The sequence below is a fragment of the Glossina fuscipes genome, unplaced genomic scaffold (genome assembly GCF_014805625.2).
Source record: "Glossina fuscipes isolate IAEA_lab_2018 unplaced genomic scaffold, Yale_Gfus_2 0, whole genome shotgun sequence".
In the NCBI taxonomy this organism is placed as follows: Eukaryota; Metazoa; Arthropoda; class Insecta; order Diptera; family Glossinidae; genus Glossina; species Glossina fuscipes.
The window spans coordinates 13,811,624-13,834,863 of record NW_023998414.1 but is presented as its reverse complement, the minus strand read 5'-3'; the positions used below and the strand labels follow the sequence as shown (position 1 = coordinate 13,834,863).

Sequence of the window (23,240 nt, the reverse complement as noted above, 5' to 3'; positions counted from 1 at the left end):
TTTTTTACATATCTTTATAATTATTAATGTTAATTACTTCTATATATATTAATTATCTTTAGAAATTGTTTTAATTTTTTTTTTTTTTTTTTTAATTTTTTTGTTTTTTTAATTTTTAATATCTGCTAGAATTATATATGTAAAAAAAAAAACAAAAAAAAAAAAATTGATTTATTTTTGTTTCGCTTATACAAGGAAATCACTAATAAAGTTTGGCTCAAGTTATAAATTGAAGAGAGTGTTGCCGAAGAAGGTCATTAATAATGTCGAGACGGCCAAAGGTGTAATGGTATGCGCGGCTGTACTATTACCGGCTAATATTTCTGCTCGCTTTCTCATACGTTCCTGTTTGTTCGGATAAATATGTGTAAAAAGAAAAAAGAAAAAAACAAAAAAACCTTGAAATTCTAATAATTTTGCGAATAGTGCGAGAATTTTCTTGAATTTTTTTTTAGTTTCTTTTTTATTTTGATTTGTCTGCATTTACAGATTTTTACTCACCTGATATAAATTATCTTCACCGGGTGGATCCAGGCATTCGAATTCGCAGCAACGTTCCCCTACTCTAAAGTTCTTACAGAACTGTAGTAATGATGCGAATAGAATTAGAAACGAGACAGAGAAGAAATAATGAAAAATTCCGAATATTTTTTGTAAAACGAATACTAGAATATCCGGCATTGTTAAATGTAAAAATAGGTTTTTCTTAACATGAACCAACAACATTTATATTTATATATATATGTATATACATAAAACTAATGAAAATTAATATTTAATTTCGGAATGTTTATTCTTATTATTGTTTTTCCACAAAGATTATCATCACACATTTTACTATACGTTGAAAATAATTTTCAAAGTAATTGTTTTTGTTCAATGCAATGGGAAAAGGAAAACTTTTAAGCGCATTAATGGTCTTTATTTTTGCTTTGGGAAAATGGCAAAATTGTATTCACTGCGCACATTTTCACTTTTACACACGGATAAAGTGATCGAAAAAGTGGTCATTTGGAATTGCAAATTTCTTGCCTTTGGGCCAAAATCTCTCAGTTTGCCAAATTTCATCAAAATATCTCAATTATTGTACGAAAAACAGACGGACAGATGGAGAAACAAGCTTAGATCAACTTAGAAAGTGATTTCGAACCGATCACTATAATAAAAGATGGGTCTATTTCAGTTTCGTCGCCGAAGGCTGTTCGGTAAAGTGTTAAAAAAGAGTAATCAATCGATCGAAAAATATTCATAAATCAGTTAAGCAAATAGACAGACAGACAGACTATTCTACATTTTTGTTTAGATAATCAATTTTTGTTTATTGCCTTCACTGACCTCTTACGATAAATGGGGACGTAGGAAAAATTTTAAAAGGTCAAAAAAATCTGTAATATTATTGTTCTATTACCTCTTCTTTATATCCTTGCGTCAAAAGAGAAGAAAAGAAAAATTGTGAAAATCTCTTTCTCTTTCTGTCTCCTTAATTCAAAGGGAATGCAATCTTTGGGATTCTCAGTATGATAGATAGATAGTCACTCTAGCATATTGGGAAATTTTTCAAACCTTAAGATGGATACGTTACAATGTGCCTCTTTTAACTCCTGCACTGCTATTTCGGTTTTGGAGGGCATGCTTAGTTGTGGCTTCTCGTACCCTACATCATTTGTGATACAAGGGTATATTAAGTTTGTGCGGATGTATGCAACACCCAAAAGAACTTGTTATAAATCCACCTTTTATTACACGTAAACATGTCTGTCCCTCTGTCCGTCTTTTTTCATTTTATATTCAACTCACAGGTCGCAATTTTCGAGATGTTTTGATGGAATTTGGTACGCTGCCGTGTTTTTTGGCTCAAGGACCGAAGCGGGATGAGTCCCCGTATGACGCCTTATATTGAAATGTTGATATATGAATAATTGTAAAGTGCTCCAAAGTATTTAAGGGTGGGACGTGCTTCACTATAGAGTTCTTACTTGTTAAACTTTCATTTCATTCTATGGAGATTGTATGCAATAAGTTTAATTTTTTTTTTTTTTTGTGGTATTTTTTTTTTTTTTTTTTTTTTCAAAATTTCAAGAAGAAATGATTGGATCGTCCGACTAACTTGCTTACATTCAAAACTAAATTTATAAGCGAGATTTCTAATGAATGCGGCCTAAATAGTTACAAATGGCATAAACATATTAATATACTTATATGATTGTAATAAGAACAAGAATAAATATAATAATAATAAAGAATATATTACAATTAGATTGCTAATGTAAGTACATAATATAATAAGTGTGCATGCATGCAAACAAGCTATATAATTAGTGATATGCATGTAATTGTACGCATATATATATATATATATACATATTGTTATTTACTTACATAAGGTGGATCACAATAGATGGCCTTACACCATAACGGCTCTGAATGGTAACAGACACACAGACTGCATACGCCTGGTCCCGGTACATATAACATTCCGTGATTAACTGAATTACCTTGAAAATCAACGCAGTCTTCTTCCAAACATGCTATATATGACGATAGTTGATATACGTATTGGTCAGTATTGGTCAAGAAATTCGTGCGTTTAGTAGCAGCGTTAAATAAAAAAAAAGAGAAAAAGATTTTTTTTTTTTTTTTTTTTTTCGTTATTTAGTTAGAATATATGTATATGTAAATGTATGAAAGAAAAATTATAAAAAAAAATATTATATAAGATTTTCTTTTACTGAATATATTTTTTTTTTTTTTGTACCTACGTTCCTTGAGTATTCAAAATGAAATTTAAAGATATTTCAATATTCGCGTGACACAAACGGAATAGATTTAATTGCGCACACTTTTCAAGGTCGTAATATATGTTACATATAACCGGAGGCGTGCAGTTGTTTTTTGCCCCCCTCCTAGAGAACGTCAGAACCGAATAGAACATCATCAGTCTAAATCTGAGCAGAAGAGAATCATATAGGCATTGATGAACTAGTTTCCAGGCTACGCAGACAAAACGTTCTAAAAACATTCTATTAAAGTACACTTCGAATTATTTCAGTAGACGGCAAAAAGTGCCTTTCCGTGAAGAAGTGAAGATTACAAAATGATAGGAAAAAGTTTGTTTAGATATTTTGACATTATGTTGTAATGTCCCGTCCAAGCTATGGCTGGGCAACAGAAAATAATATCACATTTTATCCATTTCGTGGAGCGCGTATTTGACAGCCAGGTTTTGCTTACATATCGGCAATGTTGAACTGTCAACTGAAAAGCACCTTGACCTGCAAGATGTCACGTCGAGGGAACATTGAAATCATAATACTTTTCATAGGAAATATATTTAAAAAAAGAATTTAATCCAAATTTTTTTACATTTTTTTTTCGAAAACACAAACTGGATATGATAATCTTATTAAATAATAAATGATATGATTTGATAAGGATTCAAAAAAGATCTATCCGATCTATCCGATTATTTTAAAGTTTCTTACCATCTAAATTCCTTTCATATAAATCGAAAAGCATGAGGTAAAAAAGCAAATAATTTCAGAATTTCAGAAGAAAAATATTTAAGAAGAAGCATCTTATTGATCTAATATTCAAAGGGGGTTTTCTTCTTTCCTCCTTTCGTTCTTTTGCTTCTAAACGAGTTGATCTTTATATCCATCACCTATGGCAAATCTCATTAATCAAAAACTTTAAAAAATTTTTATAATTTTTGTATTTTTCTCAAATTTATACATTTTTCATCAGCGTAAGAGAATTCGAATCGAATTGATTACGTTCATGTGACTATACTCATATATCTAAGAAAAGTATCTGCAGAAAAAATCGAAAAATCTTTTTTTTTCCCAACAATTTAATAACCGTAGCAGAAAATGTTAAACTGAAGAGATTTTTGCAAATACAAACCGTAAGCCATCTAAGAATTGCTATACCCTGCACCATTTGTACCAATAGTTTATATGGATCTAAACAACATCCGGAGAGATTTGAGATAGACTAACCTTTTATTATATTGTTCGTGCGTTTGTCTCTCTGCTTCGTTTCGTTGTTGTGTTTAGCCTATAAATCGCAAATTTTTAATGCAATTAGATGCATGGTGATGTGCTTAGGCGCAAGGACAAACGCTATTGAAAACGATTTGGATGGGATAACTTTCTCGACCATTTCCCATAGAACGTCCTGTTTTGAAAAGTGGGTAAAGGTTTATCGTGTCCCCCTATAGCGCCTTTTCACTTCTGAATTTGTAGGAAAAATAAAATAAAATTTTGAATTTTCAAGATGTCTATGGGCGATGGGCGTGCCCATTAGCGAATTTAGCCAATTTATGTGTGGAATTTGATCAAAATTAATTTAATTACATATTAGCTTCTTTTTTTTTTTTTTTTTTTTTGTTGCGCTTATGACATTCGAAAATAATAACGGACACACGGACGGATATTGATAAATGAACTCCAAATTTTGAGATTATATTCGTTGATGTATGCATATACTTAAAGCGATTATGATTATTTTTCCAATAAATATATATATATATATATATATATAGATAGAGAACGATGATCATTACGTTTCAATATAAGCTGTCACGTGGAAAATTCTTATCGCTTGCCATTTTATTTTCAATATAAACTAATAATAATGTACACACAATTCAATTTATTATCAGTGAAAAGATGAATTTTATTTTAAGCTTAAGTTCATAGTAATTAATTGCAGTTCAAAGCACAACGTAATAAAGACTATGGACAATTGTGTGATGTAAATACGATAATAATCATTTATTTAGTTTGATAATGTGTAATATGTGTATATGTATTATTATTTAACTAAAAGTTCACTCATTGGGCACATTGAGCACGTACGTAATAGTGTCAACAATAAGACACGTTTGAAATTTAAATCACATTTTTCTATGGATTTGTATAGAATTTAATTAATCCCAAGTGTAACAAATAATTGATCGTTTGGCAATCACCGCCGACTAAGCAGTAGCATGATGAGAATATAAAATAAATTATGAAATTCGTGTTTCGTGTCTTTTTCTTTCTTTATTTGCATTTTTAAGCGAGATTTAATACTTAAATCCTCTGCCTATATAGATATATATTCATCATCTAGATTTTGTTTTTTTTAATTATTTTTACAACAAAGCATAATACTTTTAAGACTATCCTAAATATAAATAAATGACGTCGAATTGATTTTTAAAAGTGCGATTATATATATATATATATGCATAGATATATTCATATATATGTAATTTTAAAGAAAAACGTATACATATATATACGCATACATAGACTGCTCGAAGACGCTTTCGAAAGTCATCAGAATAGTAGCAACGATAATAATAATAATAATAATAATAATAAGAGAACCAGCAAGCAAGGAATTGAGAGCGCAGGTTCACATCAACAAACGTTGCTCTCAATTGTTTGAACAACATTGTAATCAAGCACGTAAGTTCACGTGAAAATTGTTTGAATCAAACTCGACCAACGCAAAAAGAAGGCAAGTCGAGGCATCAGGTTTCTTTTTTGTGGTATTTTTACACTCATCTGTGCGAAATGAAAGTAGATTAGTTTCTTCAATTAATTTGTAACAAAAAAATATATCCAAGTCAAAGAATTTGCATATTAATATATATATCTATATACATATATCTATATAAAAAAAACAAATAGATGTCAAAACTTTCTTATAAAATTATATGTAATTATTGTATGTATATATGTATAATTTTATAAGAAAGTTTTCACATCTATTTGTTTTCTCTTTTGTTCGGTCGTTTTTTAATCTAAAACTTCTCTCGTCATCTAGCCATCGGTCCATCTGCATGTCCTTTGTTCGTTCGTTCACTCAAATATTCTCCTTAAGTATGCTCAGATTACAAAAATAAATTCAATTCTATATAAAATTTATAAATATTTATGTGTGTCACGAAAAAATCGGTACAATTCTCGAAAGCAATTTCATCAAATTTTCATATAAATCTATATAAATATATATATATATATATATATATATATATACAAATATATGTATAAATATATAGTTAAAATGACGAGCATCCAGGATTCGGTTCAAGGTGTATATTAGATTTCTGCTTTTTATTTTTATTATAATCAAACTTGTTTTTTTTTTTTTTTTCCTCAATAGCAGGATGAAAACTATTTCAGTAGGCCAATGCAGACCAAACCATACCAAACCGGACTGAGCCGGAGTACAGATGGCAAACGAGAGATCAAGACTGCGAATGCCTGTAGTCATGTGTTTGTATGCTCGTGTGTGTGTGTGTGTGTGTGTGTATGTAAGTATTTGTATACGTGTTCGTGTTTGTATGATGTTGAGGTGAAGGTAACGGTTTACGTACATTGTATGTATGCGTGTAGCTACCGAAAAATGTCGGAGAGGAAATAAAAACAAATTATATACCGGATGGCGACGATGGTTGCAAAAGCTAAGTCTTGTTTTTTTTTTTATTTATTTATTTATTTATTTTTTTTTTTTGTGTGTATGTACAATCATACAATATCTTCTATATACATACAAACCATTTATATTAATATATGCATATGCTTGTACTTGTATGTATGATACAATTGTACGCGTGCAAGGTTTTGGTTGATTAAACAAAACATCTGTGCTATCTTCACTAAGTACCATCAATGTATGTGTGTATCCGCCCGTGTATGTTGATATATATATATATATATATATATATATATATATATATATATATATGTATGAATTTGTGTAATTTTTTGTTTGTTTGAGGGGCAGTTTAAGTGTGTATGTACAGGATTCAGTTACAACCGACATTTTATTTCATGCTCTTCATCTTTTGATAAATCTTGTTATTTTAAGTTTAAGCCCAAAAGAAGTGTGCAGAGTGATAAATAGGAGAAGCAGAGGCAAAGTGAAATCATGGTAAGTCGCATGTTTTTGTTTTAGTTTTTTCTTATTATCCTTAAATTTAGAGCAGCTCGCTTCTATTTGAAAAAAAAAGAAAAAAAAAAAAAAAAAAAAAACAACGAACAAAGACAACACATTAACGCAAGCCTGTACATGCATTTATACATAAATGAGGTAGTATAGAGACACGCAGATATATGTGATAGTAAAAATTGTGTTTTATTTAAAATTTTTCCTTTCGCCTTAATTTTTTCATTCAAATGAAGACAATTAATGCATTTATTACGATTTAAAAAAAAAAAAAAAAAAAAAAAATACATATACGAATGATGTGCTTTCGTATCATTTAGGCGATTCAGTATTCGCTTTAATTTGCTTTGAATATTCGATAACTATTTGATGATGATTAACGTTTCACGTTTAACGTAGTAATGAAAATAATTCTGGCCGACAATGTTTGTCGTGTTTTTTGAATGCGTAGTTAATTGACGAAACGGCAAACTGAATTTTGACTTTTTGAAAGAAAGAAAAGATTCAATAAATGGATAGAAAGTAGTTTTGCATACCATACAAGTCATACGGACATATGCAAAAAAAATCTTTTCTAATAAGTATTTCACACGAAATCAAGTCAAAAGTTAACAAAGATAGAATCTTATCTTGATTATCTAAGAAGTAAGTTAAGTGCTTGCGAGGTGAGTTAATACACGAGTTCCGAAATTTAAATTAAATTAATGCACAAATAATTTGTCATTTAATTGAATCCAATTAGCATACAAATGCTGTAGCGAATATGAATTTCGTCTTTACTGTAAGGAATCACACGTCATTCTCGCGACATAGGGCGACAAACTCTTGGAAAACTTCAGAGACAGGTGTAGTTAACTAATATGAAATTTATATTAAAGATGATCTCAATGATTTTGGGCATTTGCATGATTTATTTAGCTGAAAGAAAATAATCAAAACTTTTCGTTTTGATCGCAGAAAAAGATGTAAAAGCCAATTACAATAACAATTATAATTTCAGAAATATTAGATGAAAAGCTTTAGAATCGAATAATAGCAAATTTATTTTCTCTTTTTTTTTTTTTTTTTTTTTTCAAAATATAATCAATCAAAGCAAACTTATGGTAACGTCGCTTAGAAATGTAACACGGTGACCGTGAAAGATAACAAAATAGAGAGGTGGCGACCCCGTCTCAGTAAATATTATCGCTTTTATCGACGGAACGAGCATTCATTGTAACTATGGTAAGTCTATACGCTTCGCTCGTACAAATTTAGTAGACAGAGGGAAAGTCTTCCCTGTATATTAAAACAGAATCGGAATAAAAAAAACAAAAATCTTTTCTGCCTATCATAACTTGTACTTTAGTCACGGTGCACGGTAGATTTTGAAAACAAGGATAACTGCGTTAATATTCCTTTGCTTAAAGAATTTTAATTCAAATCTGCGAAACTAGAAGAAAATGCGATCAATCACGCAAGGTATGCCATCTATTCGTGCAACATAGTGACGGTCACGAGCGAAAAAGTGAAGAAAAGGAAGATAAGTTAGGGAGGTAACCGCTGCCTAGTTGGTAAGTGTTATGACTTTACCCATTCGACGTGCAGTCACTTCAGCTACGATCAGGATCAACTTTGCCGCATCGAGATTTGAACCCACGAAGAACACTGACTTGATTATAATGAATCTTTCATATTCGACTATTAGCTCTTTACAATTACTTAAATAAAACAATCTCAAAGATAGCAAGTTGATCATGCTCTTCTTGTTCTTAATTAATATCCTTTGGATTAAATTTGAAAATGCATGAGATCCGTTACTAAATAACATAAAAATAATTTGAAAACAATAGCAGTTTGTTTCCTTCAATAAACCTCTGATCGACTTCTTCTATTTTCGTAGTATAGCGTATATATATTTATATATGTATACTTAGATATGAACAACAACAACAATTTTTTCATAACAGCATAGTCTGTTACCAAGTAAGGCTGTTGTCATTACAATGAAAGAATAGATTGAAACCATTTTCGTACAAAATAAATTAAATGCCTTTTATTTACGTGATGGTCTTTTTGAAATTATCGGCTAATAATTACTTACTAAAATATTTCTCATAAGGATAGTAGATGAAAAGGTAAAGTTTGTTTCATTAAAACAAAAGATCCTTTTGAAACCATTTAACCTATAATCGCACGGATGCACGGGTAAGCGTTTCATTTAAATAAAAAAAAAAGATAATAATAATTTTTAAAAAAATAATTTTTTTTTTATTTTTATTTATAGTTTATTATCGCGTTTATAAGTCACAAGTTGATGAAAATTGGTTTTCCCATCATATCGCCTCCCTAATAATGGTCCATAAAAAAAAAATGAAAGTATTGCATGTATGTATGTATATAAAAAAAAGAAAAAAAAATAAAAAATATATATATATACGTATATATCTATATATCCATATAAGATGTCCTAATTTATAAAAAGAACTCAGGTATTACTCGATGGCATTTGAATGGCACTTTTTTTCCGTTTTTTTTTTCCCCCTGTAATTTACAAAGTTGATCACAAGAAGACATATGTGACATATAAATCTAACAAATATATAAACGTGCATACTTATATAGATATACATACAAATATATTTATCAGATGCAGTTTATTTGGCCCTCTGAACATTAAAGCGTATAAAGCACTCATCTAGAGATGCCTTAGATAACAAAAAAAAAAAGAGCACATTCAATATACGTTCACATATACATATACATATGTATATCCTTTTATATTTTCTCCTCTTTTAAATCGAACCTTTTCTTACTATTTACACTTTATGTTCTTGTTGGCAATTATTGTCAACAAAGTCTATCACACGTTCTACTTATACGTGTTTTTATAATAATGTAAGTATGTAAGTGTTTGAAATAACCATATAGTGGTAATATAGATACCATATAGAATTCATCTATGCAAGTTCAACGCAAATGTACATATATATATCTATATATATATCTATATATATCTATATATATATATATACATCTATTTTAGCTTACGTATATAAAGAGCTTAGAGCTACGTTTATATGTATTAAACTTAACTACGAAGAACTTAAGTGCCTGCCAAAGACAATCATCAAAAAGTTTTTTCATGTTCATCGCCATCATAGAATGTAAATACATTAAGTTTTCTGAGCCACTTGTATTATCATCATCGTCATTATTATATCATAAAAAGTTGATATATTCTTTTATCAATAGATTATTATTTTATTATACAGGTATACATATACATATATATATATATATATATCTAATATATATGCATATTCCCTTTATATAGATATATTAAAAATGTGTAAAATTTCAAATTTTCAATAAAAAGCTTTCATATAATAAGTAATCAAAATTCGTTTTAAGCCTTAAATAATTTCACTTGCATTCAAGACAAATGTATATATGATACGTATATTTTTTTTGTATTTTCATGTTTTCGTTACATATTTTATTTAAAATGAACTTATATATATATATATATATATATACATTGGTCCTAACAAACATATATATATAACAAATAGAAATAAAATTTAAGTACATCCGCGACCTTGCATCTATCTACAAAGCAATATTTCTTAAATTACATTATTAGAATTTAATGGGATTTTCTCTTTATATAATACTTATACAGACTTATATACGAACATTCAAGCGTACATACATACATACATACATACATATGCACATAAATAAAATTATATATATAGTGTGAATACAGTTATTTTTTTGACATATATATAATTGCTTTTCATAAGTTAAGTGTAGAAGGGCCGATCGTATGAAATAAGTGCATCATGTTCTGCTTTGATCGATACTTTTTCAAACTGGGCGTATGAGTTATAAATGGAGAAATAAAAAAAACAAAAAATTCCCCTTTGAGTTTGAGTTATTCAAAAAAAAAACAATGCATTAATTATTGCATTAGAGTAGGCAAGCGATTAATCTTTCTATTTATTCTCTTTTGCTTTTTCCAACACTCAAAAGGACGCATGACCGTTATTACCATACTCTACGAGAGGGGGGAAAATAAATAATACATAGATAATTTCAATGAGTGTAAGATTTCGATTCCGTTCGATGCGGTCGTGAAAAAAGTTCAAAAGTTTAAAAATCTCAGTTAATAGATAGATAAGATAGGTGTGAAAAATTACCCAAGAGGTGAATGAATAAAATTGAAGGCTTAGGGTCAGCTAAAGAATTTAATGCAAAAAAAGTCCGACGCCAATAATATAAATTGATTTGAAAATTAACATAAATGCTTTCTAAAGCCATCTAAGGTACAGAGTATAAATGTAAGAATAAGTGGATTAGAAATGGAAAAATGCAATCACTTCGTCCCAAGGCGATTGTATTAGGTGTATAACTCAGTTACGTGTATTTTTTGATAAATTAAAAATTTAATTAAAATTTCTCGTTTACAAGGCTTTATAAGCCAACTATTCATCATCATCGTTATCTATGCATTTTTTGCATCTTAACAGATAGCTTGCGGATAACTACGCGGTAGAAACTACGCAATTTTAGGGCGAAATAGTCATCGATCTATTTTTGGATCATCTTTATTGTTTGCCAATCTGCCAAATATGGATGCATCGGTCTGAACGTTAAGTTGAAATCAGAAGCAACCAAACACCCGAGCAATGCCCAGCCCATATTGAAGATCATAGAGAGTTAATGCGTTACTCTTACCGGAGATGGGCAGACATATGCGTAGTTTGCTTCGCTTCTAATTGTTTTATAGCTTACAGCATTTCTCCTCCCTATGCCAGCAAAATCATTTCCACGTTTTTAGCGGCACACTTTTCCAATTTAAAACAGAATGAAACGTATCCGGTTTTTTTTTGGCATTTTCATATATACTGAACGGTAGTTTGCAAACAAATAAAATTTACACTGTGCAAACGTCAATCTCAGAGCTATGTATATCCTAACCCCATCATTTAAGTTTTATAAAGTGATTAATTGCAACACAGTGAACTTATTTGTATATCTATGAATCGTCTTAGGGTTTCATTGTATTAATTGTTATATTCTACGCTATTTGTTGTATAATGAGTATATTAAATTTGTGTGGATGTATGCAGTAGGAACGTAAAAGGACGTGCGATAGATCCTTTTGATTCCTTTCTAAATCAATTCAAGCTTGCCTGTTCACTTGTTTCTCTGTCTGTCTGTCTGTCTGTCTGTCTGTCTGTCTGTCTGTCTATCTTGTTTTCTTGTGTCCAATCTACAGGAAATGTATCGATGAACTTTGGCACAACGACAGGTTTTCTCTCAAGGATGAACACTATTGGAAAAAGGCTCGGATCGGATTATTTTTCGACTCCTCTTCGTATACAGACTCGTTTTGAAAAATCCTTATACGGACAGTTGTATTAAACGAAATGATATAGGCCATTTAATGGCGAGCCGCATCCCACTGCAGCGTTCTCACATGTCCTTCTTAAATGTCACGCACTTAAGATTATTAGGGAAGTATTAGCTCAATTGTACGTTTTGATTATTCACCGCCAGTCTATATATATCTATATAGAGTTGAAATTTTTAGCGCCAGTAAATTTAGACCGTTTCTTTTGACAGTAGTAAGTAGAGTTAAACTACTCGTCGAAGAGTTAACCTGCGAATTAAGGCAATTGCCTGATAGAAGCTCTCATTGCGGGCTATCCTTATTTTGATGTCATAAATACTATGGAAAGGTTTCTCGCTGCACAGTACTTCACTTATGAAAACGTTGGAGTAAAAAATCTATTATTATTTATTAAGTTACTAAGGTCAATTTAGAAGTGGGCGTGTTGTTGGTATACGTTCCTATTGATATGCGTGTGTATTACACTTTTCTATCAAAATTCAAGCATTTTCATTGACTGCATGATCTGCTGTATCGTTCTTTTGAAATTAAATACTTTTAACATCTATTTTATTAATTATAATCATGAAATGGGTGACATTATCGCAAAAGTGCATGTTAAAACAGTTTGTGGTTAGACGATTGCAAAAGAAAGAGAAAAAGTTTTTTTTGAGAAAAGTTTTTTTTTTAGATAGCTTGCTGCCTGCTTAAAAGTATTTTACGTACGAAACTTTGCACAATTCTTTGCTACTCACAATTGAAATTGATTGATGATAGTGTCACACTGTGACACGATGCATTCTATGAAAGTAAATATTAGTCAAATGCGGTGATTGCGGGTGATTGTCATTATAATAAAGAATGCTTTTGGACCGATTGTTATAATTTTACTGTTGTTCATCTTAGTGTGAGAATTATAATAAAAGTTCGGAATCAGTTCAGATATATTTTATTTGATTGAATTTTAGTTTTATCACGAATATATACGTTCTGGCATCAATCATTTGATAAGATTCGTAATAGCAATATACAAGAAGAAAGTTTATATTACGATAAACATAGTAAAGTATTTATACCCTACACTATTTCTGATTCAGGCTATATTAAGTTAGTGCGGATGTATGTAACACGCAGAAGGGGTTAAGATAGATTCACCTTTTATTATACCGATCGATTCAGAATGATAATATGGTATGGTATCGTAATGGATCTAAGCTTGTCTGTCCGTCTGTACGTCAGATGCCTGTCCATGTAATTTGTATTCAAGTTGCAGGTTACAATTTTTGAGACACTTTGATGAAATTTGGTACACTGGACGCACTTTGTCCCAAAGACGAACGCTATTAAACATTGTTCGGATCGGTTCACTTTCTCGACCACACCCTTTTCATTTGGGAAAATCGCTAAAGCGGCTAAGTAGTAAGAGGTCTTGGAAATTCGAAATTTAAAATTTATACGACAAAAAGTATAATTTCCAATGAAAGTTGATCCTTTGTAGAGCAGAAAAGTCAAATTCGTTTTATATATGTGATGATGAAAATTGACTCATAATAGTAATTTCTTACAAATACGAACTCTACAAAATGTTGACCATCTACGTCTATTTTTGGATCCTGTTCTCTTTAAGGATTGAATTTCTATTACATTAGATTGCGTTTTGGTTTGCAGTTGAAAAATATGTCTTTATGTAGAAACAAGATATAATTTTGATATTCTATAATAAAAATAAAAAGTGTGTTAGACGATGTAATATAAGATATTTAATAGTCGACCTTTTCCGACTATAATATTCTTAGTTGTCTTCATTTAGATCTTGACATAAGAATAGAAATTGTCTCTAAGTAAATTGATGAGCGGAATTTTTGCTTGTCAAGAATAGTGAATAAATTTATTACTGATAGCATTCATATAATAATAATTTTTAATGATTTTATGTATTATTTATTATTGGTATTTAACGTTATAAAAAATTTAGCAGCTACCGCAGCTGTTTTTATTTCCCTTAAAGGAGATTTTAATATGATTCGCGACTGCACAGAACTCATTTTCTGCTTACATCTCACTTACTAAGGACGGTAAGCAGAGAATATATCTTCTATTTTCAATTTCTCTCATGTGACAAGCCATTATAATTTGCTTACATTTAAAATATTGCTTGGCGACGGCGGTATCGAAGAGCTTTTCATTTACTAAATGAAAATTTTCTTTAAACGTAAAAATATTGCATTCGCATTTATCCGTATAAATTATCTCATATTTTTACGATTGCGCTTACTTGTATATACATATTATATTATAATAATAAATAATACATACAGTATACATATATATATATATATATATGTATATTTATTCAGTTTTAGAATTAGAAAAACAACAAAATTATTGCTGTTGTCATAATATTTTATAAGGATTGTTGTGTAAATACTCAAGTAATCTCTTTAGACATAGGCACACATGCATATATAAATATATATATACATAATCATAAATATAGAGATATGTATATATATATATAAATAAATGTTTACTTGCGTGTATACGTATTTTGTACGTGTATGTATATTATATTAAACAAAATCTACAAGTGAATAAATCTGAATAAAAAAAAAAATAAAAGATAAAAAATAAATAAATAAATAAATAAATATATAAAATAAATAAGGAGAGAAAAAGTTAGAAAAGAAGAGGAAAACAAAGAGAAAAATAATGTCTATTGCCATTAAGCATAAACAAACATAACTTGACATGACATGTTTTCCACATAACGAGAATACCACCGCACATATGTCATTCAAAAGTTAGACGAACTGAAAAACATGAAAAATTACTAAAATTATTGTCTTAGTAAAATCGTGTTAATTACATGCAAATGTATGCACATTCATACACTTTCCTATACATACATGTATGTATAATGTAGAACTTTGCTAACTTTAAACTGTTGTAATCCATGCATGTAATCTCTTCTAAGCTTCCATCGGCTCTTTAATAAATTTATGCCTAATAAAAGCGTTATTGAGTTAATTAACGATTATATATATATACATATTATATATTATATACATATATATGCAAATTTTAGTCTTTTTCCTTTTGCTTATCCTTTTTGTTTTTTTTTTTTTTTTTCCTATATACACAATTCTCGATTAGGCGCTCAATCAATAAATCATTAAAAAAAAAGTATTGCGATAATTATTGGAAGAGTAAAAAAAAAGTCAACATATTAGATTAGTTAGAATAGTTATTAAGCGAATTGTTTGTGAACATATTTAACTTATATGTAGAAAAGGGTTTCGAATTTTCTTAGACTGTAAAAGAATTGTCTCGAATTACCTGCAAAAGAGAAATGAATTTCTCTATGTCTGTCTTATAAAATTACGCTTATAAATGTTAAACTTTATATAGGAATGGATGATGTACATACACGTCTATTCATTTGTATGACAACGAGCGAAACATATTTTAATCTTTACTTCTTCCGTCTCAATGTTGTTCAAATATGTCCATCTGTCCGTCTGTGTAAAGTTTGTTTTAAACATTCGTTTGGCCGCAAAAATCAAGCTATCGATATCAAATTTCGCAAAAAAATTTTGGAAAATTTTGCGCACAAGTTGGTGTTGAAAACGGATCAAATCGGTTGAAGAACACGTTCACAGCACTATGTAAACTGAGAATACTTCAGTTTTTCAAAGGGAATAAGAGATTGGTTTTTTGCTCATTACTCATAAATAAAGGCGGAAGAATTTCAATGCATATTCTATGGGCGATACTGTGAGCGATTTGTGTATAAAATTAGAAAAAATTGACCACGCCTACCCAATGTTATAGTGTATCAAAATTTAATTATTTTTTCAATACATTTATAACACGGACAAATACACAAAATTCTTGGCCACTTTTAACTCTTGAATGCAACCAAAACATGATCGCCTGTTCGTCTGTCCATTTGTTTGCGCAACTTTCCCTCGTTAGCGAAATTGCAGATATCGCCTAAAAATTTTGCAAAAGAATTTGGAAATATTTTAAACTTTTCAAAGGACACACCTACAACGCCCATACATACATGCCAAAAAATTTTTATTTTGAAAATAGCAAAAATTAATCGGTCACGCCCACTCCATACTATAGAGTATGAAAATTTACTTATTTTACTTATATGAATGGGTATACAATATTCGGTCACAACCGAATAACATTTTCTTACTTGTTATTTTTATAGTCAAAACCGAAGGATGGATGACTGATATATTTACTATATCCAAATGTTTGCAGTGTCTAAAAGGAGGCTTCAGCGACCTCATAAACTATAAATATTTTCATCATATCAGAATTATATTACGAATCTATGCAACCATATTCGTCTATCTCTCTGTTTATGTAACGTCTGTGGTAAATATTTTCCTGATCGCATAACTAATGGAAAGAATTTGAAGATGACGAAATCGATTAGAGGATAAGATTACAATGCAACAAAAATTGAACACACCTTTGCTTTCTGTATTTTTTGCTCGTTACTTATGCACTACAACTGATGATACACGATAAAAACTGTCATCTAATTTTGTAATATTAGAATAGACAAAAATCATCTACGGCCTTGCAATATTTTGGAATATAGAAACTTATTTTATTTTGCTTATTTAGGATAACGTTGATGAGCCTAAGAGATTCGGCCGATTTTTTTTTATTTGTTTAACTTACACGCATCTATGTTATTTTAACTTTTCATATTTTGTATATACATCTATACGTGTTTATTGTATGCTTTAGGTAAATTGTGTGTTCAAAAAAGTTAGTCGGAAATGTTGAGAGAAAGGAAAAATAACAAAAAAAAAAAATAAAAAATAAAAAAAAAAAACAAAGAAGAAGAAGGAGAAGAAAAAAAAAATGGATTTTGAGAGACTTTAAGACGCATAAATCGAATCGATTTTCTTTCATGTTTTCTTCTTTTTTTTTTTTGTTTTTTTTTTTCTATTCATCTGGCTCGCTGTTCGCTGATCTTACGATTTCAAATTTAGAAATCAATTAAATCCTTTTACACCGTAATTTATGATAAATTAAAATTTACAGATTATTCTCAGTTTTGATTTTTACCCTTTAAAGTCTTTCAATTTACTAATTATTTTGAATCTAATGTGTGGATGTGCATTATATTTTGGGCAGGTTATCCTACTCTATAAGCAAGTCTACGTTACATATCCAATATGTTATTATGCCTAACATAGCAGTAATAGCAATGAGTGAGATCATTGAAAACTTCAAAATCTGTAAACAATGTATATTACACGGTGGAACTGGCGAAATGAATTAAAATAAGCGGCATCTCTGCCCGCCTGCGAATATAAAAATGAAATTAAAAATAAGTTAAGGATGATTGAAAATTTTTTTTTTCTTTAGAGAATTTTCTTTTCTTGCGAGAATTTTAAAAGAGAAAAAAGAAAGTTGTATTCGTCTGTCCCTACTGAGCGCCGTTATCCTAAGGAAGACTAAACAAGTAAGAAAATTATATTCGCTTGAGATCGAATCTTTTACTTCCATCATTGTTTTCGTATAAAAGATTAAGAAAAAGGGATAAACATATATTTGTATATTCCATAATATTGGGCGGGCGTTGCATGAATTTCGATATTCTTGTAAATTAATTTTCTAGAAATTTTTTTAATTTATAGGCAACGAGTAAAGTATAATGTTGTGGAAAGTGAAGGTGTTCTCAGCTTTCGTTGTAAAGGCGTGTTCTTCGACCTGCTTGGGTCATTTTCAAATTCTTTTGCAAATTTGTAAGCGATATTTTCCATTTTTACGAACAAAAGAATGTTTATCATGGATACTACATACCTGAATCGACGACAAATAACCAGAGGGGCTTGCTTAGGTGTATATCGAATTTAAAACTGATCAACAGTAAATATACTTTATGGGAATTCTTAAATCTTCCTTTGAGTATTGCAATTCCCTCATTCTTCTGTCCGTCTGCCTGTTGTACAAATTCTCTGGACCGCAAAAGATAAACTTATCGACTTTAAATTTGGTAGAAAAATTGAAAGCTCTTGCACGCAAATTAGTCAAGTCAAAATGGATTAAATCGATTGAAGAGACCATAAACTGAAAATATGTTTTCTTCACAACTATATATACATGTATCATATGAAGTGCACGAAGATTAGTGATTTTTATTTTTAAATACGAAACCTGGAAGAATCGAACGAGATATTATTTCTTAATCTTTAAGAACGTAATCTAAGTGTAATGTGACGTAACTTTGCAATTTAAACCTAGAAGACGATCAAATTTACAATATTGTAGAAAAGTATTTGTAAAATTTTCATTTCGATTTTATTAGATACACAGCCCAGCATATTATATAGATTCCCTGTACGGATTGTTTGTTATAGTTGATATATATATATATATATATAAGCACTCTTCGCCATGTATTGTATTTGGTATATTATAAGTATTTTGCGTTAGTTACAGTCACGCACTTGTAATGCAACATAGAACTGGACACGTATGATAGTATTATTCAAGCATTATTCAAAGCTTAGTGCAGATGTCGTGAAAGTCAAAAGAAAGCAAAATGTGTGCGACGTTGAGTAAGCTCTCATTTGTTTTTGAAAAAACAAGGAAAAAAAAAGCGTTCCTAAGAAGAATATGATACGGTATTAAATAAAAGTTGACAATTTAAATACATATACACTATGCTTATGCTGTGCGCAATAGTATCAGTTAACCCCATTGAAGTCAAATATTGCATCATTTTCTTTTACCTTTGAATAGGTCGACTTCGGTATCAAGATACACGCAAAGATCGCAAGGGATACCTTTCAAACTTTATATATATAAAAAAGCGCTGCGGAGTTGGGATAAGTATTGGATAATGCATGCTTCGCAATATTGAAAGCAAATGAACCTATGACACACATATTAGAAAAAGCCTTAATCTCACCGGTATGTGTGGGATATTGTGTTTTATTAGCTGTTCGTAAATGCGACCAATAACCACTGACGATGAACTGAGCCGAATAATGGAAACAACACATGTATACCGAAAGATATGCTATTCTAACTGTTCTGCATAATGACACTCAAACCCGAACGGCAAAACTCCTCAAAGGAAACACTAGCGACGCTGAACTGGAATATGCTACATGTATCCGGCTAACTAGAAGAAATATTACGAACAGACTTGACTTTTCTATAATAAGCGTTCAGTCTTTTTTAAAAAGACCGACGGACATCTATTGTTGTTCCCAATAATTTATTTTTATATCAAGTACACGATTTATGATAATTTCGGAATTAAAGTGATTCACTACAAATTATAAACCAAAAGGTCATAATCAACATTTGCAATGTTGTTGATTGGGAATCAACATACGATTCACTTGTGTTTCCAATCAAATTTCTTGCTTTCAAATGAAATTTTGATATCTTAATTTTGATTTTAAGTGACGCGTAAACGGATGCACAGAGCTGCAGATAGAATCGTGACCCGATTGAGAATGTACACTTATATGTATAGGATACTTAAGGGATATTTCTATCTTACGTTACAAAGATCGTAATATCGTATATAGGACATAACGAGACCAAAAACATCTAATATAGTAATTTCAATATAGAGTTACAAGAGATACGCAATGATGTAAAAATGTATATAGAAATCGATGTTACATGAAATGTAGGTCAAGGAGCAGATATTTATTTATTTTTCATATTTGTATTTATTATCAATGAATTTAACGAGTCGAAGAAATGATTCGCATGGCGGTTGTATCGATAGGTGACCTTAGAACCCTATTTTACTGCTTATGCAGATTAACATTTATTAATTTACTGCAAAGAGTCAAAACTCTGAAAAGCTAAGTCATACCCGTATATATTAATAATACCTCGACTTTGAGGAGATAAATTTTCGCAGCAAAATTTATGATATCTCTAGTGAAGATGTTTTATTAATATTAGATGTATGCAAACGATTTGTTCGTCTCGTCTGTCAATGCTAAACAAATGCCCTGATCCGTTTAATCGAACATTAGCAGAGTCAATGAATGTCTTTAAAACATTGAGAAAGACTGACATATTCTATCTTAACACATAGCTGGGGAAATGAAAAAAAAAAAAAAAAAAAAATCTTGAACCATTCGCATAAAGTTGGAATAACAAATGGAAGAGGAAGAAGAACAAGTCATATGTGATTCGATAGTGAAGAATTGAATGGAAAATGCAACTCTTACTGAGAATCGTTGCTAAAGCTCGTTGCAAACTCGACTCATTTTTCAAAGCCATGATAGCTGTTGGAGTAAGATGCAAAATGCAAGGAAAGAGGTAAGATGCATGCATGCGAAAGAGTGATTTGTGGCCTAAGAAGCACAAAGAAGCTGGGCAAACGATAGCAGAGATCAGATTGACGTCACGTAAAACTTTCCGTTAAATGGGATTAATTTCACCAAAGGCTTTGTGAAAACTTATTGATTAACTTAATTAAGCTCGTGTGATATAAATGCAAGAAAAATGTTTTACAACAAAATTTTTCTCGTAATCTATTATTAATTGACGAAGCGAAAGGTAATCAAACCGCACTGTTTGTTCTTGTACACGCTGGATCGAATTTTTATGATAATAATTTCAATGATTATATGCGAATGGTTCGAAAGCCGGACATACGAAATGGTTCAATGGCAAATTTTTAAGCATTTCAGATCTTCGAAAAGAAGGGAAATAATTTTCTTAAGAAACAAAGGACTGATATCCTATATATGCTTTGTAACCCTTTTTTCCTATTAACTTGGAAATCTTTAATAAAATCATATAAAAAACGTAATTGCTTTAATAAATAATTATTATTATTATTGAAAATTGCCTTAATTAGTAGCGTTTGCAATTTTTATTACTATTCGTTTAATTATGGAAAAGTCGTTATATGTTAAAGTGTAAATTACACAAATCTTTTTGTGTGTTTGTTCGAATCAATAATATAAGAACCCCACACATATACACTTACATTCGCAAACATAAATGTAAGAAGAAAAAAGTAAAATAAATTTATATACATATGTGTGTAGGTTAGTTTATGTACTTACAGACCTAATACACAAAAACGCATGCACACACACACACACACATATATATATATATATACCCACATTGAAAAGAGAATGAACTAATGAAACATCAAGAAACAAGCAAATCGATTTAAAATGAAATCGTAACGACATTGATAGGAGCTATCATCAAATCATTGCATTCCTTATAACGACGAGTGTGATCTTGACAATGATTTATTGCTTGACGAATGAGCAAATAAATTAAAATATAGACAATTGAAATCTTATATATATGTATATATATATACACATATATTATAGTTTAATTTCATTCAATTTGTTGTTCAGGCGATGATAGCCTTATCCTCATCAACGTGACAGTTCAAGAGGTATATTTCTCTTTCTCTGAATCCAATCATATGATATTAATTATCTTAAAACGGAATGTAGAACGTTCTGGATTCTTGCCCGCGACGAACTTCAATAAAGATTTACGTGGTTTTTTGAGATGCTTGGAAAAGTTGAAGTCATCGTTCTAGTTATATATTTGCAATAATCGAACCATGTTAAATAACTTGACTCAAAAATGATATTCGACGCGTTCGGACGTTCGGCATTATTTGCATTTGAAAATCCTATCCAAACGGATGGGTAATTACAATGATTGCACTACTAATGGTAAACGAAACCGAGGCATTCTTGAATCGAACGTTATTAAGAGAAAAAAGTACATAATGTTGGTAAACAATTGCGAACGCGAACAAGGTGCATACACTTACTAATAACGAAGCTCGGGCTAATATCCTATCATGAATTAGAATTATAGTATTTATCAGAAATTATAGCAGAGTTGCCAACTGAAAGTAGTGTAGACCCTTAGCAATGTATCCTTGAAATTTCTCATAATTTTTATTAAAAGATAAAATCCAACTTTTTGGAAATTAAATATAGTGAAGCTTGTGATATTTGTCGGTCTTACAATTTTGTTCAATCGACGATCAGAAGGTCTTATTATAATGGAATGGGAAAATGTTAGAAATGAAGGAATGATTCGTTATCTTCCAATACGCATAATAAGGCATAATAACATATCTTTTCTCAATTCCATTGTTGTATATTAATTACGGCAATTTCAAGCGTTGTGTTGTACTTGATTTATTAAAACGTTTTGTAGTGCAGAAAGGTACAGAGAAAAATACTCAACGAAATGAAACAAGGTCAAGAGTACACGCGAGAATCATAGTTTTGCGAAACAATTTCATTTATGCTTATAATTGAATTATTACCGACTAACAAAAGAAGCAGAGAAAAAAAAAAAAAAAACGAAAAAAGAAAGAGAATAAGTAAATAAATAAAATTAGTTTAAAAAAAAAAAAAAAACAAAAGAAAATAAAATATAATTGTATATTAATTACCGGCAGAAGCAATACACAGGCAATAAAAAACCAACAGGAGTTTTTGTGACGGAGACAGCGTTGCTGCTGATGACGATGCCGATGACGATGGCGCTGATGCTGATGCTGATGCTGATGCTGCGGCAACAACAGTGCTAATGGTAGTGATCGTGTTGGTTGCACGGCATGACGACCGTTTCAGCCGTTTCGCTGTAACCATTATGCTTGCACAAGTTTTTTTTTGTATATATATATATGTATATGTATGTATATATATATATATATATATTTATCTATATTTATATATTTATATATAAATATTTACATATATATATATATACATATATATATTTATATATGTATATATATATATGTATTATGTACGTATGAAAGTAATAAAAATTATTCAATTCTTAAGCACTTAGGCAGTTGAAGTTCAGTTCGGTTAAGTTGATGTGTTTAGTGTTTATGGCA

The 23,240-nt window shown here is 30.1% G+C and overlaps 1 protein-coding gene across 1 annotated transcript; it reads right to left on the bottom strand.

Moving 5' to 3' along the window:
* Nucleotides 1-220: 220 nt before the first annotated feature.
* LOC119633317 lies at nucleotides 221-23,059 on the bottom strand. Its single transcript, XM_038026816.1, has 4 exons — nucleotides 22,788-23,059; nucleotides 2,380-2,528; nucleotides 502-582; nucleotides 221-345 (listed from the first exon to the last, which is right to left on the bottom strand). Exons 1-4 carry the CDS (start codon nucleotides 22,984-22,986, stop codon nucleotides 223-225), a joined length of 552 nt encoding a protein of 183 aa, XP_037882744.1. The 5' UTR covers nucleotides 22,987-23,059; the 3' UTR covers nucleotides 221-222.
* Between the last annotated feature and the right edge of the window lie 181 nt (nucleotides 23,060-23,240).